General features: G+C 41.1%; 2 protein-coding genes across 2 annotated transcripts in view; one reads left to right on the top strand and one right to left on the bottom strand.

Annotated features, from left to right (window-relative positions):
* Nucleotides 1-3,893, bottom strand: part of cyp7b1 (cytochrome P450, family 7, subfamily B, polypeptide 1) — a 40,226-nt gene extending 36,333 nt beyond the window's left edge. Inside the window, exon 1 of the mRNA XM_084056535.1 lies at nucleotides 3,557-3,893. Coding sequence (XP_083912661.1) covers nucleotides 3,557-3,639 — 83 coding nt within the window. The 5' untranslated portion in view covers nucleotides 3,640-3,893. The remainder of the gene's footprint in view (nucleotides 1-3,556) is intronic.
* A 7,484-nt stretch (nucleotides 3,894-11,377) lies between these two features.
* LOC311045790 (T-complex protein 1 subunit epsilon-like) lies at nucleotides 11,378-12,904 on the top strand (the record flags this gene model as incomplete). Its single annotated transcript, XM_084057847.1, has 1 exon — nucleotides 11,378-12,904. The coding sequence occupies exon 1, from the start codon at nucleotides 11,393-11,395 to the stop codon at nucleotides 12,902-12,904; it is 1,512 nt and encodes a 503-aa protein (XP_083913973.1). The 5' UTR covers nucleotides 11,378-11,392.
* Nucleotides 12,905-17,500: the final 4,596 nt, after the last annotated feature.

Here is a 17,500-nt window from a genome sequence, read left to right as displayed (position 1 = left end):
AAATCTAGTCTAAAGTTTGTCAAAAACCCATTCACTTGCGCTAAAATAAATTCTTTCTGACACTTCAGGTCGGCGCAGGGTAAAACAGCGCCACTCTGGCCATTCATAAGCTTCCGTGTTGGCCTCATCGTAAATATCCAAGCCTTGCCCCTTGGTCCAGTACTGTATATATTCTCTATGTGTGTCGTAACTTTACAACTTGTGGTGTGAGGTTAGGGTGACCATGTTTTCAAAAACCCCAAACAATGACCCTCAACCACTTGAATTAAGCTCACAACATGTGTTATTACTTTAAAGGACAACTTTGTTTTTTCACAACCAAGGTTTATATTTTAGCTTGTAATTAAAGTAAAGAAAAGATGAGTGTTGTTTTTTATTTATTTACTGCCTTCTATAATTTTAGCAATTTTAGCGATATTTTTTACAGTGGGCGGGGGCATTCTGTCCGGTGGCTAAATATGTCTTTTACACAATCCCATGTGTCCCATGGTCTTTGATGGCCAGATGTGAGTTATTGGGGGCTAGAAGAGCTACTGTAATTAATAATAAAGAAAACGCAGAGTTATTGTGTAAAAAAAATACATATTTAGCCACCGGACAGAATGCCCCCGCCCACTGTAAAAAAAGATGGCGAAAATTGCAAAAACTATAGAAAGCAGTAAATGAAAAAAAAAAAAATACACTCATCTTTTATTTACTTTAATTACAAGCTAAAATATAAACCATGGTTGTGAAAAACCAAAGTTGTCCTTTAACGGTGAAACCCGGGACAATTTGCTGGTGAATGTTTAAAGACCCAAAAGAGAAATCAGGCGTTTGCTCGGGACCTAAACTAATGAAAATAGCAGATCTACAAGTTCACAATGCGTCGCTTTAGGCCGCGTTGCGAGCTTACAGATCTGCGATTTTCACTACTTCTTAAACATTTATTTTCTGGCATTAATTAAACATTAATTTATGGCATTTCTTTGATTATTCTTCGTTTTATTTATTCATGCAATTCCTTTGAAGAATTTATAATTAATTAAAGGTAGGGTAAGTGATTTTCTTTGGTTTAAAAAAGTGTTAAATAGCTCTATATTAGCTCTAATGATAGTACTCATTTCTATAAAGTGTTTGTTCAGTAAAAGGAGTCTCCTTGTCTCTCCAGCTCTTTATAAAACAGAAAATGCATTTTCGTTTCAGTTTCAGTTTCATTTTCAATTTTATCCAATCAGGATACAGAACTCAATCAGGATATAGATTAAACAAGTGAAATTGGAAGTGATGACACTAAGAAATGAGCAGACAAAATTTGAACTTTTGGGTACTTTCCCAAAATTGGAAAATGGGTACTTTCTCCTGATTGGCTGAGATTTTGACACCTACCGGAAAATGTATTTTCTGTTTATTAAAGAGCTGGAGAGACGGGGAGACTCCTGTTACTGAACAAACACTCTATAGCAATGATTACTATCAGAATATAGTGCTTTAACCTTTAAACAAAATACTTTTTGTTTTAACCCAAAAATATCACTTACCCTATCTTTAATAATGAATTAAATAATTAATAATTAAATATTTTTGATTCACATTGGCCAAATTGTCAAATAATATAAGAAAGAGGCAACAATTGTGAAAATAGTTGTTCACAATATTTATCTGTGGAACCGAGCCAAACAAAATGCCTCAACTCCTGCATTTTAATGCTTATCGGGGTGGGGGGGTCGGGGGTCCCCAGTTCAAATATGCTTATTGGGGGGGGGGGGGGGGGGGGGGGGTCAGGGGGTCGCTGCCTGAAAAGGTTGAGAACCACTGCCTTAGAGACCCTATTGGGACCACATGGAGGGTCAACCAAATCCACAACAATAACAAAGTATAAAACACGGCTCAAGTGGTTATCAGATGTAAACAATTTAGTTGATTATGAAAAAGATATATTTTTTTCTCCGCATCACTAGGCTCTATGCACAGCAGCCATATTGGAAAGAAATTGAGCTGCTTCCTTACTTCCTTCACAGGTGTTAACCAATCACACTAATTAAGGCTCTGTTCCATTTAGCACAGTGGTTCTCAAACATTTCAATTTAAAGGACCCCCATAACTCTGAGAGTGTACAAATGGGTCCGTTTGGTTCCATTTGTACACTCTCAGAGTTACATACCCGTAAGGGGCCATTTGGAATGCCCTCAAGGAACCATGAGGGTCCCTGGACCTTTTGAGACCCACTGGTGTTTACAGTGAGCCAACATACAATATCAGCACCCTGTTTGGAACACAACCTTAATTAGCATCATTGGTAACACATGTGAAGGAAGTAAGAAGCGGCCCAATTTCTTTCCAATATGGCTGCTGTGCATAGAGCCTATTCATTAATTGAAAAAAAAAATAATCCCCAGACTCCACTACAGAAATCCCTCCAAGTCACACATAATATGTTTGTTTTTTTTTTACACTGGAGTTCTATTATAACTCCAGTGTAAAACGTGCAGCAACAAGTTCCTACATAACCCACAGCTTATGAAAGCACATTTACACACTTTACTAATGCTCTGGGTTTCATCACTGTCATATCTTATTGTTTCATCATATGTTGAATTCACATCTCGTTTAGGCTACTCTGTAGTCATGCTTTTATTGTTTCAAAGCCTGCTGGCCCACATGCATTTTATTACATTACAAAGTAGACTACACTTTGTAAACAAAAAAAAACAATAAAAACAAAACAAGAGCAGGTAACCTGAACACACTGATATTGATTACACCTCCTCTTCTGTTGAATGGGCTAAAACATTCAGTGGCGTGAAGTAACTAAGTACATTTACTCAAGTACTGTACAATTTTGAGGTATTTTTTACTTTACTGGAGTATTTCCAATTTTCAGAACTTTTACTTCTACTCCACTATACATCTCAGAGGCAAATATTATACTTTTACTCCATTACAATTATTTGAAAACCTTTTATTTGTAACAGAGTATTATTTCTACATTGAAACTTAGTAAAACATGTGAGTACTTTTTACACCACTGAATAGCCATTATAGCACATTTATAAACCAACTTAAAAGATAAAGCTGTTGCACACCATGTCTCCCTGATAACAAATGTAACTGTTGCAACATTGCTGCTAAAACAACGCAACAAACACGCAAATATATATATATATATATATATATATATATATATATATATATATATATATATATATATATATATATATATATATATATATGGTCAGCTTTTTTGCATAGTATTGTATATGTGTCAGTCACTATAAATGTTTATATGAATTGAATACACATGGACCACAATTGAAACAAGCCATAGTGCCTTTTAGCATCCTTTTGTATACTGTAGTTTCTGTGCTTTTTTTTTTGCAAACTGTTAATAAAGTATTCAATCAATCAATCAAATTGTTTCTGCTCGGCGAGCGACACCGTTCACACGGAGCCGGTCCTACTCCTGACACACCGATCAGAAGCTCAACGGGAGTCGGAACCCGTTGAGCTTCTGATCGGTGTGTCAGATTATTAATGGTTTCATGATGGAATTGTAATGATTGAGTGTAAATCAGACCTTTTCCTGCCGCTGTGGACACACAGCAGGTAGAGGCTCAGGAGACCCAGGAGCAGTAGCAGCAGAACCGAACCCAGCATCATCTGTCCTGTCCTGGACCTGGATCAGGACCAGCTTCGACCCGAGATGGTTCGGTCCAGACGGAACGGGTCCAGTGGTTGCAGTAAAACACAGTCCGGTACTTTTGTCCCGTTCACAGAAAACACAGAGGTTCCGATCCAAAGAGGTTCGGATCGGTATTTCGGTTCGGTTCGGTCCAGTTGGTTCGGGTCGGTGCAGACAGGACAGGACGGGACAGTCCCCAGTGGTTGCAGTAAAACAGTTCGGCTCTCTTGGCTTCAGCTTAGCTATAGAAAACCCACTCTACGGGAGGGCTGGGGTTGCATCCCATCCCATAGCCTATGGGACTGCATGGCCGAGCTATGATTGGCTAAAGGAGGGGTTGTCAAGGAAACGTGAGGACGCTTCCCCCCGCCCGAGGTGGCCTAATTTAACCCGCTTGTTCTCAAGTGGGTTAAAAAATGTGTAGTCTGGAGTTGACCCCGGCCCCGGGCCCAGGGGTCCTTGGAGGGGTGCCAGGGGGTCCCCAGTTAAATGATTGATGATTAGGAACCAAATCGTATCTATATAGTTTACAAATGGATCCAAATGTAGCCGTATGGGGCCATTTGGTTCCATTAACATTAACACTGATTTTGTACAGTGTAGATTTGGGTCCCAGATAATTAAATACATTTACATTTAAAAGGTTTGATAAACATTAAGTTTAATGAGTCCCCCCGGGCTATGGGATCTACAGACTATAGGCTACACTACAGTATATCTTCCCACCCATCGGAAGATTCATTCACACCTTCACCCTATAAGTGACTCAGCACCTCTAAGTACATTTACTCCAGTACTGTAATTGCACTTGAGTATAACATTAACATTTGAGTTACTTTTAATTTAATTCATTATTCTACTCCATCGCAACTCTATCTCAGAGTCAATTATTATACATTTTACTCCACTACAATTATCTGACAGTTTTAGTAACTAACTAGCCTACTAGTTATTTCACAGATTTAGATTATTAATACAAAACATACATTAAGAGATCAATGATGATGTATTATTATAGGTTAAACACAAAGTAATTAAAACCCCACATTTAGCTGCAGCATTAAAGTTATGAACACATGAACATTCATGCATTACAATCCAATGATATGTTTGTGAAATGGATCATTATGTATAATGAGCAGTGGTGTAAAGTAACTAAGTACATTTACTCAAGTACTGTGCTTAAGTACAGTTTTGAGGTACTATTCCCATTTTCAGTACTTTTACTTCTACTCCACTATAGGCAAATATTGTACTTTTACTCCACTACAACAATTATTAGAACATTTAGTTACTAGTTACTTTGCAGATATAAATGATTACATTATAAAACATACATTAACCACTTCAGCCCTATTTTATAACTAGGCTATTTGAAAATAGCAGATCTACAAGCTTTTATCCTGTATCCAGTATTCTCTACATCATGACTGGATACAATTGGTATCCTGACCTGAGAATGTATTTTTTGGAGAGACAGGGAGACCCTTGAACAAACACTATAGCAATGACATGGGAATATAGCTATTTAAAGGAATAGTTTACCCCCCAAAAAAGACTTATTTATCAATTACACACCCCATGATGAAGCCTGGCTTGAATTCATGGAGATGTTTTTGTTTTTGATGCATTACGGAGGCAATAATTTGATTTCCGGTAGGAGACTCAAAGAGACTCCTTTGAGTCTCCTACCAGATACATTAGCATCTTTCCACCGGTAATACAATTATTGGCTTAGGAATGCGATAAAAAAAAAAAACTTCATGAATTCAATGCTTCATGGGGTGTGTAATTGATAGAAAATAAGTAATTTTTTGTTCACTTCCTGCACCTTTAACCACTCAGACCCTATACTTCCATACATATACTTACTTCAGTCCTGGCCTCTTTGCACTTGTCTCCTGTTGATGTCAGGGTCCAGTTCAAGGTCCTGGTGCTCACTTATTAGAGCTCTGCATGGTCAGGCCCCGGGATACTTAACTGACCTGCTCCCATGTTATGTGTCCAGCAGGGCCCTAAGGTCTGCTGAACAGGGTCTGTTAGATGTTCCCAACACTAAACTAAAAACTAAAGGTGGCAAAGCCTTTCAGGCTGTAGCTCCTAAACGTTGGAATGCTCTTCCACAAGTTCTGAGAGATGCAGCCTCTGTGGACATTTTGAAGAACAACCTTAAAACACTATTTGAACAGGCGTTTGTTGATGGCACATGATTTTATTGTCCATACTTGTGTTGTTGTCCTGCTTGAGATGAATTGTACCGCCCTTTTGCTTTTTGCCTTTTGCTTTAGTTTTTTCACTGTAAAGCACGTTGTGAGATCTCTCTGTGAGAGGAGCTATAAATAACCTTTACTTACTTATACTTGTCTCCCTCTACACCAAATCTCTGTCGAAAATAGGCGATCTACAAGCTCACGGGTTACAACACATTGTGCTGCCGCGCGTTGTGAGCTTACAAACAATCAGCTATTTTCGCTGAATGTTTGGCTACTTTGACCAAATGTTCACCTATATCATGACATGCCCAAAATAGGGACATGATTCATGGGGTTATTTTTAGTAGCTGCATAAGATAAGATTGTTGTGACACCCTGCTCTAATTTGTCAAAGATAGGCCTACAGGTCACTGTGACTGTAAACCCATATATGTGTTATATAACAACATAATGTACAAATGCATCTTTCTCTTTATCACATGACTGCATGTCCAGTCTAGTATTACACTTTGTTCCTGAACTGTCCTTGTCTATCTCTGGGGGTTTCAGCTGATTGTGAACCAGGGGCCATCCTGACTAAAGAATCAACCTGGGACCACTGTTGTGTCAGGTGGGGTTATAGATTTACAATTACAATTTAGCAGACACTCTTATCCAGAGTGACTTATAAGCAAGTTAAACACATCCATAGAATGCAGAGAGACAGTGGAGTGCCTCACGAAGCTAGGATCAAAGGTAAACCAAGAACCTACTGTATCTGCAGTGGTGTAAAGTAACTAAGTAAATTTATTCAAGTACTGTATAAAGTAAAATTTTGAGGTACATCTATTGTAGGCTACTTTTAATCCACTACCATTATTTGAAAACTTGAGTTACTAGTTACTTTGTAGATTTTGATTATTATTACAAAACATACATTAACCACTTCAGCCTTATATAGGCTACATTTCGGCCATTTGAAAATAGCCGATCTACAAGCTCACTATGCGTTGCGATGCGACGCATTGTGAGCTTGTAGATCTGCTATTTTTAGACATTTTGCACATCAGGGACATTCTGCATTATGAGTACTTTCTACTTTTGGTACTTCAAGTACATTTTGATACAAATACTTTTGTACTTTTACTCAAGTACATTTAGAATTCAGGACATTTCCTTGTAAGGGCGCGCTCCCACCGCACTTTTATTTTACCTCTGGGGCAGAATCTGCCAATGCTTTGTCAATGCAAATGCGTGGATTCTTGGAAAAAATCTGCAAGACCAGGAATCCACGCATTTGCATTGACAAAGCATTGGCAGATTCTGCCCCAGAGGTAAAATAAAAGTGCGGTGGGAGCGCGCCCTAACAGAGTATTTTTATATTGCAGTATTGATACTTTTACTTAAGTAAAACATTTTAGTACTTTTTTCCACGACTGCCTATCTGTCTAAACAGTGTAGGCTACAAAAAACAACAAAAAAAGGATCTGTACATTGAAACTATTGGATACCGGGTAAACAATGAATCTATGCATGTGTTTAAATAACATGCTACACTGTATCTAAAAAGTATGTTCTTGACCTAAGTGGATATGGGTTCAGATTAGACCACTGTGGTGTCAGGTGAAATATGATATTACTTTTTTTCTTTTTCTTGGCTTATATTCTTGGCTGTAGTAGTATGTAGAGTAGTGGTGGACAGGGACAGAATATCATATCATTTTCTGGGTCCAACCTAACCCTGTATTCTTAAGGTATATGTCAGTGTGGAAAGAACACTCTCACAGACACTGCGTTATAATGTATTATTTATCAGAATAGGAGGTGTAATCAATACCTGTGTGTTCAGGTTACCTGCTGGTATTCACTTCATTGTTTACAAAGTGTAGTCTACGTTGTAAAATAATAATAATAATTAAAAAAAACACTTTGCTTTTATTGTAATTGTGAATTGTGCCTGACAACTCAACCAGAACTTCACAGATGATTGTGTTTCATGAGACTCTCCACCCACGTCTGTGGGTCTTAATGAGCTGATCATCTTGTGTAGCTAAACTTGAAGCCCTGCTCTCTCTCTCTCTCTCTCTCTCTCTCTCTCTCTCTCTCTCTCTCTCTCTCTCTCTCTCTCTCTCTCTCTCACACACACACTCACTCACTCACTCACTCACTCACTCACTCACTCACTCACTCTCTCTATATATGTATATTCACTTCCCTTACTAGTAACCTTAAATGACCACCAGCTGCAGTCCAAGAAAACAATCCACAAACATCCAAAGAGAATTTAAACAGTTGCTGGATGAAAACAAGATTACTAGAGAGCAGAACAGATACAGTAAGACTTCTGCAGCTGTACATGTTTCGACCTGAAACAATTTGTATGGCATGCAAGTTCAATTTGCTTGTGCTTTATCGCCATCATGTGGCGTTAGTGGTCAACAGCAGTACAAATGTAGCATTTCCTAGTTCAGAACATTGTGTGATATGTAGCCTAAGAGGCTCTATGCACAGCAGCCATATTATCACTTCCTTCACAGGTGTTACCAATGACACTAATGAAGGCTCTGTTCCATTTAGTGTAGCACAGTGGTTTCCACGACCCCCATAACTCTGAGAGTGTACAAATGTAACCAAATGGACCCTTACGGGTCCATTTGGTTCCATTTGTACACTCTCAGAGTTACACACCCGTAAGGGGCCATTTGGAAGCCCATGAGGGTCCCTGGACCCCAACTTTAGACCCACTGGTGTAGCTGAGTGTTTCCAGTGAGCCAACATGCACAATATCGGCACCCTGACTCTGTTTGCCCATGAATGGAATAGAGCCTTCATTAGTAGGCCTATCATTGGTAACACATGTGAATGTCTTCATAATATGGCTGCTGTGAATAGAGCCTAGCAGGCTACCATATAAGGGTAAGTACAAAGACATGTTAAACGTTTATAGTCAAGCAAGATGACTGGTATTGAAAAGCTGATATTTAGAGTAAATAGAAAAAAATATTCTATAGGGGTTTCAATTAAACACAAGTTATTTTGAAATAGGTCCTAATCTTTCACTTGCACACACAGGGACCTGGCCAGCACAATCACAACATTCTACTGTTGGTCACTGGGAGCAGTGAGCAGTGCAATGTGACGCGTTATGAGCTTGTAGATAGTCTATTTTTGCAATCTTTGAACACTTCAGATGGGTTCTGCGGCCCAATGTGTGTCAATATGGAGGTTCTTGACACAAAAATGTTTGAGGAAGTAACATTTCTTCAACTAAATGTGTCAAGAAACAGAGAACACATGGAGTATAAATATGAGGTTAAACAGGACACAGGTGAATTTAATGGGCACTATTGTAATTGGACCCCAATGGTTTAAAATCCTCTTAGCAGACCTTGTATTGAACTGTACTTTCCTGTGGTTTTATTTTGTTGCAAACTGTTAATAAAGGATTCAATCAATCAAAATCAAGATGGATAGGCTAGAGCTTCTCTAAAGTTTTTGGCCTTCGGCTACCCCTTTCCCTGACCTCTGAATCAAAGTAACCCGTTAACATTTTGCTTAGAAAACTGCAAGAGAAAACCATTGCTAGCTAGCATATCTCTGCTGTTGGGCAGAAAACTCCAAAATGACATGAAACAAAAATTGAGTTAGGAGGTTTTGTTCATCATTGATAAGAACAGCTGAATGGGGCTCCAATCTCACAATGAGGTTGGTAGTCGAAAGGGGGTGGAGCTTGGAGTCAGCTAAACCAGCTAACTCCACCCTCCTTTGGTGGAGTTAGCTGGTTTAGCAGAAAGTTTGAGGATCCAATGGAGTTAGCTGGTTTTGTCAGAAGCACTTTTTAATACTTTTCATTGGTTCAATCTTTTTTTTTTTTTTTACCAACACACAGATATAAAGGGTGATCAATAGCCCCATAAATCAGTGATTTATGGAAAAGCGTCAAAATGGAGTTAGCTGGTTTCAACGATGACGCTATGAATGAATGATAACCCACCGTTTGAAGGATCTAAAGTGGCTCAGGAGGTAGAGCAGCCCCTTGGAAATAATGCAAACAAAGTTCCTCCATGGTTTAGTGTCGAAGTGTCCTTGAGCAAGAACCCCTAACTGCTCCTGATGAGCAGCTTGGTGCCTTGCATGGTTTCCTCTGCCATCAGTGTGTGAATGTAATGCACATTGTAAAGTGCTTTGGATGAAGGTGCTATATAAATGCACCAATTACCATTTTTAACACAGAAGGTTCACATATACAGTATAGTGTGTCAATGTGTTATCACTAAACTTAAAAGTAAAATACATTTTTCCACTTTGCACTTTCTCTCAGGTACCCCCTGCAGTGCCTTTGTACACCCATAGGGGTCCACATACCCCCATTTGACAAACACTGGACTGTGGTTCTCAAACCTTTCAATTTCATAGAACACCCATAACTCTGAAATAATTAATTTCCTTCAACAGAACATGACAGATGTGAAAATGTGAAATATTCTTAGGAATTCAACTGTTTGACATAAATTATCCCATAGCCATGCACAACAAACTGTAGGATTGTGTAAATAAAAAAAATAAATGTAAACATTATTGAATTAGTAAGTGTATGTCACATGTTTATAGGGTGCAATTTGTGAAAAAGAAGGAATGCAGAGGCTCTGTTGTTTCATTCTTAAAATAAAAACAATGTTGAAATACAACAAAACTGTAATAGTCTACAGCAGGGGTCTTCAACAGGGGGTCCGGGATCCCTAGGGATCCTCAGAATTACTACTGTGACTTTTGTATCCCATCTCCCGGACAGCATAATTCAATGTTTTTCAACATCGGGTCCGGGGACCACCAGGGTTCTGTAACACTGAGAGTGCACAAATGGGACCAAATGGACAGTTACGGGCCAATAACATTGAGAGTGTGCATCTCCACATGAATGGTCAAAAACCTCCTAACTAACTCCACTTGAGCTGTATTTGGGTAAAGTGATGATAACATAAGGACACATTCAAGTATCTGACAATGTGTAAAGTCACTGTACCAACTTTGATGAGGCAGTATTGTGTTAAAAAACATGTACTTATTTTTTTTCCTGAAAAGTTAATATTTTGGACATGGTTTCTGCCCGACAGCAGAGATATCAAGCTGGGGGTCCTTGAAATTCAAAAGGTTGAGAATCACTGGTTCACATCCCAACTACTATACAAAAATGTGGTAACTCAAGAAGAGCTTTGTGAATGAGACTCAGTGGGTGCAAAGAGAACACCTGTGCAAATCGGCTTTGTTGGGCTTATATGGCACATGGTTTGAGTTGTGAATGACGTCGCAGAGCGTTGGTCGTTCTATATAAGGTTCTGAGGACGCCGAGAGTGAAAGACACCTGTGCTTCTCGCTTCATCACTATTATACATAAAAGTCACAATTTGACCTCTAACATCTTACTGTCAACATGTCTTTGCCTGTAGCCTTCGACGAATATGGAAGGCCGTTCATCATCCTCAAAGACCAGGAGAAAAAGACGCGGCTAACCGGCCTGGACGCGCTCAAGGATCACATCATGGCGGCCAAGGCGGTCGCGTCAACGCTCAGAACATCGCTGGGACCCAACGGCCTCGACAAGATGATGATAGACAGGGATGGAGAGGTGACCGTCACCAACGACGGAGCCACCATCCTCAGCATGATGGACATGGACCACCAGATCGCCAAGCTCATGGTGGAGCTTTCCAGGTCCCAGGACGATGAGATCGGTGACGGCACCACCGGGGTTGTGGTTCTGGCCGGAGCTCTTCTGGAGGAGGCGGAGCTGTTGCTGGACCGCGGCATCCACCCCATCCGTATCTCTGACGGCTACGACCAGGCCGCGCGCATCGCCATCGAACAGCTGGACAAGATCAGCGAGACCTTCCCCTTTGACCCCAACAACACGGAGCCTCTCGTCCAGACGGCCATGACCACCCTGGGATCCAAGGTGATCAACCGATGCCACCGACAGATGGCCGAGATCGCCGTGAATGCCATCCTGACCGTGGCCGACATGAAGAGGAAGGACGTGGACTTTGACCTGATCAAGATGGAGGGCAAGGTGGGAGGGAAGCTGGAGGACACGCAGCTCATCAAGGGAGTCCTCGTGGACAAAGAGTTCAGCCACCCGCAGATGCCCAAGGTTTTGAAAGACGCAAAGATCGCCATCCTGACCTGCCCGTTTGAGCCCCCAAAACCCAAGACCAAACACAAGCTGGACGTGACCTCAGTGGAGGACTTCAAGGCCCTGCAGAAGTACGAGAAGGACACGTTCCTGGAGATGATCCAGCAGGTCAAAGACAACGGAGCCAACCTGGCCATCTGTCAGTGGGGCTTCGACGATGAGGCCAACCACCTGCTGCTCCAGAACGAGCTGCCCGCCGTTCGCTGGGTGGGCGGGCCCGAGATTGAGCTGATCGCCATCGCCACCGGCGGCCGCATCGTGCCGCGCTTCTGCGAGCTGACGCCCGAAAAACTGGGCACGGCCGGCGTGGTGAAGGAGATCTGCTTCGGCACCACCAAGGACCGCATGCTGGTCATCGAGGAGTGTAAGAACTCCAGAGCTGTGACCATCTTCATCCGCGGAGGAAACAAGATGATCATCGAGGAGGCCAAGCGGAGTCTCCATGACGCACTGTGTGTGATCCGCAACCTGGTCAGAGACAACCGCATCGTCTACGGCGGAGGAGCCAATGAGATCGCGTGTGCCCTGGCCGTCAACCAGGCGGCTGATAAGTGCCCGTCGTTGGAGCAATACGCCATGAGGGCGTTCGCCGACGCCTTGGAGGTGATCCCGATGGCGCTGGCCGAGAACAGCGGGATGAACCCCATCCAGACAATGACGGCGGTCCGGGCCAGACAGGTGACGGAGAACAAGCCCTTCCTGGGCATCGACTGCCTCCAGATGAACACCAACGACATGAAGCAGCAGCACGTCGTTGAGACACTCATCGGCAAGAAGCAGCAGATCTCGTTGGCCACGCAGGTGGTCAAGATGATCTTGAAGATTGACGACATCAGACATCCCGGAGAGTGTGAGGACTAATTGGTCTGTCATGGGTCTGTAACTCTGAGAGTGTACAAATGGAACGGGTCCATTTGAATGACGCAAGGGTTGTTCAGCCATTTCCTACAATGGAGAGAGCTGTACATATTTGGTGGGGGCCGGACCTTCAATGATCTGTGGAAATTCAGTCCAGAGATCTTCTCCTGGAAGAAGGTTGAGCCCACAAATAACTAAACAAAAAAAAACAACTAAATAGCAACCCAGTTTTAAAAAGTGAGCACACTAAAGAAAAAAAAAACACAAAAGGAAAAGCTAAACCAGCGAGCCCACTAAAATGAAAATAATTAACAACGGCAGAAAAGAACTTCCAGGCAATGGAACTGAAGAAAGGGTCAAATGAGATCACCACCATTAAAAATACTTCATTCATTTAGATGGGAAAGAAGGCAAGAGCACAGAAAATGCTCAGTGATACTCACCAGGGACTAACCAAGAAATAGTAAGTACTATCATTTATTTTTTATTTTTTTATTTGTTGTATCTTTTCTTATTTTTTGTAACAGACCAGTGTTTCAAACAGCAGTACTGCCCTTACAAATTAAGATTTAACGAATGGTCAATAAAGATCTTTTCTCTCAGGCTAAGATCACTTAAATATTGGACTTAGATGAACTGTTAACTGCACTGTTTGTATTGTATTTTGTTGTTGTATTATTTAAAATGGACCACAATTGAAGCAAGTTATTTTTTTGTGATTTTATCCATTTTGGTGCTTTAAATGGTGATGTGTGCTTTCAAATGTTGCCAATAAAGTATTCTACCTTAGGCTAATCTGGGGATTTCAACCACATAACTTTGTCTTTCCAACGCTGACAAAACCTGGGTATAACATGTTTTTTTTTCTTCAAAAAACTTTTTCTGGGCTAGTAGAGAAGCTAAGCTTAGGCTCTACTAGCCAATAAGATCAGATTCTTTCAATTTGCAGTCAGCCAATCAGGCAATGGGCTCCTGTTTTACAAATATCACCAGCCACTCAACCTTTCATTTTCTTTTCAGACCGAGCATTGAGCATCCCACCTCCAACCCCAGCAAAACCTGCAGGGTCTCCGTTGTTCATGGGACGGAGGTTCCATCTGCACCACCACCACCACCACCATCTAGACTCCATGGGGGGCTCTCCTATCTATCTATCTATCTATCTATCCATTGAAAGATAGAGAACTACCAACTGAACTGCAGCAGGGCAGACATGGCTGCAAAGGAGAAGATCATCAGTGAACAGTGTACTGCTTAAGAAGACCTAAATGAACCATTAGATGTATGTGTATGTGTAAGCTTGTTAGCCATAGACTGTATAAAAGAGATGGACAAAGCCAGACCTCTGGTTTCTACAGACCGAATATTAAGCCAATTGTTCAGGAATTTGAAATCCACCTTGTTGTTAGCCAATGAGAATGAAGGAAGATGAGTGAGGTTGAACGTGTTGAGACCGTCTGACCGTAGTGATAGTACAGTATGTATTAACTTGTTAGCCAATGAGAATGAGGGGGGAGTGAGGCTGAGTGTGTACACCTCCTGTCTAGTGCCTACCTGAACTTGTTTCAGATGTTTTTCTGGGCTCCTGTATGTCCTTATCTCGACACTGCCAAAGTGTCAACTCTTTAACCCTGGTGTCTGTATTTTGGGCATATAATTACATTTTTGTTTTTGCCCTACATTTTCTAAAATAGCCAAAATGGCAGCCCTATGTTTTGTGAGTTTTGTGTTGTCGATTACAGTAGTATGCTATCTTTTTTTATACTGCTGAATCTACAGATTTTAATCTTGCTGTCTGTACTGTTTATAACATCAGATGGGTGGGTCCAATTTTCAAGTGGGCCCTAATCCAGAAAAGGTTGAGAAAGACTTTACGTAGCTATAATCATTATGTAATAATACTCATTAATACTCATCATAAATGATGACTTGAACTGTTTCTGGTGTCAGATTTAGCAGTAATTACAAGAATGAAGCTTAAAGAGGGATTTATTTGTCTCTATTGGGTTTGTGTTTGTGTCTATTCATCTATATCTATATATACAATTTGAATCCTGCGCCATGTCGGTTGTCTGTATGTATGTATGTATGTAGCCAGTGTGACGTCATATGACATCACGGTCGTGACATCACGATGAGACACGCCAGTGTGACGTAATCTCACGACAGCATGACATCACATCCTACCTATAAATAGGTAGGATGCACCAGTTCGACGGCTTCCATCCTCAACACAACCCACGCCGACGACCCTTTACACAAATAAACTGCTAACTTCATCTCCTGCGATTTCAACTATCTTTTCACATTGTACACCACTGCACACTCCCCACAGGTCTGCCATACCAGGTCACAAAGTGGGTTTTGGTCATTGGAGAGGTGATGCACGTCACCTCTTTCTGAAGTGGGTACTTTCAAAGCCTGCCGTGGATTTAGGAGAGCACATAACTCTCTCTCACACTGTGAGGTGCCTGTAAGGTGGCACTGCAAAGTGAACGACGCGTCACGCTAGACGTTCGGGCCGCTACGCGGCCCGAACTTCTAGTATATATATACAATTTGAATCCTGCGCCATGTCGGTTGTCAGTATGTATGTATGTAGCCAGTGTGACGTCATATGACATCACGGTCGTGACATCACGATACACGATGAGACACGCCAGTGTGACGTAATCTCACGACAGCATGACATCACATCCTACCTATAAATAGGTAGGATGCACCAGTTCGACGGCTTCCATCCTCAACACAACCCACGCCGACGACCCTTTACACAAATAAACTGCTAACTTCATCTCCTGCGATTTCAACTATCTTTTCACATTGTACACCACTGCACACTCCCCACAGGTCTGCCATACCAGGTCTGAGTAATCACAAAGTGGGTTTTGGTCATTGGAGAGGTGATGCACGTCACCTCTTTCTGAAGTGGGTACTTTCAAAGCCTGCCGTGTATTTAGGAGAGCACAAAACTCTCTCTCACACTGTGAGGTGCCTGTAAGGTGGCACTGCAAAGTGAACGACGCGTCACGCTAGACGTTCGGGCCGCGTAGCGGCCCGAACTTCTAGTAAAGGTACAAGCAGTGAAATGTTGGTGGGACATCTGGCTGACACAACAATATAACAAGATGATAATTATAAAAAGTCATAATAATGTTGGATGTAGAAGTAAAAAACAACAACAACAACAACAAAAAAACGTATGTTCATATGGATAAGATAGAAATAAAGTTAAAATGCAGGTGTGATAAACAACTTAAAGGCATGATATCTTCAGCAGCAGTATTCAAATTGATTCATTGATTGATTCATTGATTGAACACTTTATTAACAAATTGCAAACTGTACTTAATCGACTGAAACAAAATCCACAGAAACAAACATTTCAATATTGATAAATAATATTCCACATAAATCCAGCAGTATTCAAATTGATGTATTGATTGATTAATTCATTAATTCATTGATGGATTCATTGATTGATTCATTGATTGAACATTTTATTAACTAATTGCAAACAGTGCATTAAGTATAATTACGCACATGAACTTTTCCAACACTAAGGTTTTTCTCTGGTATGGATGCTTCGATGCAATGTTGTTTTTGGCAGGCATTTTAGATTTGGTCTTAGTCTTTTGGACTAAATGCTTATTCGTTTTAGACACATTTTCTATCCCTGATAGTTTTAGTCTAGTTTTAGTCAACGAAAAGTCAGTCCAATAGTCTACCCAATAACATTTTCGTCTCGTCAACGAAAACACACATTCGTCTCGTCATATTTAGTCATCAAAGAGCTATGTTAAAGGAGAATGTTTTACTTACCTTTTCTATGACGTTATGATATCTTAGGATGAATGGTACAGTAGAAAAATGTCATAACTCGATCCCGGGTCCGCCACAGCTTAAAACGTGCGCGGATAGGCCTTGCGTTAGATCGCATATTTTAATAGCTTTTTTTTTTTTTTGAGATCTGACGTTCATAGTGACAGAACACTGTCGCGCTAACTGTCGCGCTAGATGAGATTGAAATCTCGAGATTTCAATCTCGTCTAGCGAGACTTAGGTTTTTTTTGTGTTTTTTTTTGCATAGTTGCAAAAGGTAAGAAAAACTTAGTCCAAAATTCTCCTTTAAGCTCGTCAACGTCACTTCTTCATCATGAAAAAGAAGGCCGTTAACGGAATAATTTCGCCAACGTTAACTAAAACAACACTGCTCCGGTGAGTTTCTGTCATGGTATGTAAAACAATCCCCACATTAATCACAGCTGAAAGGTTTCTCTCCAGTATGAATTCTTTGTTGTCATTCAGGGCGCGCTGCCACCAAAACATGGTCGGCTAGCGTAAACGCAGGTTGTGCGTGGCCACAGTTTTTTGCAGCCTGCGGATTCTAAAAAATGTGAGTGACCCACCTGTCTCTCACTTTCAAGACCCTCCCCTTAGCCCGCACGTCTTCTGCCTTGAGCACCATGTTGCTTCCTGAGTTGGGACAGTCCGCCTTCGACTCACCCGATTGGACAGAGGGGGGAAATCAGCTCCTGCCTTTAACAGGTTTATGCTTCAAATGGACAAGTCGTGTAGAGCGGATAAACGCAAGGTCTG

The sequence above is a fragment of the Gymnoscopelus microlampas genome, assembly GCF_963454915.1.
Source record: "Gymnoscopelus microlampas genome assembly, chromosome: 5".
NCBI lineage: Eukaryota > Metazoa > Chordata > Actinopteri > Myctophiformes > Myctophidae > Gymnoscopelus > Gymnoscopelus microlampas.
The sequence above is the reverse complement of the archived record's forward strand: the minus strand, read 5'-3'. Positions and strand labels throughout refer to the sequence as shown.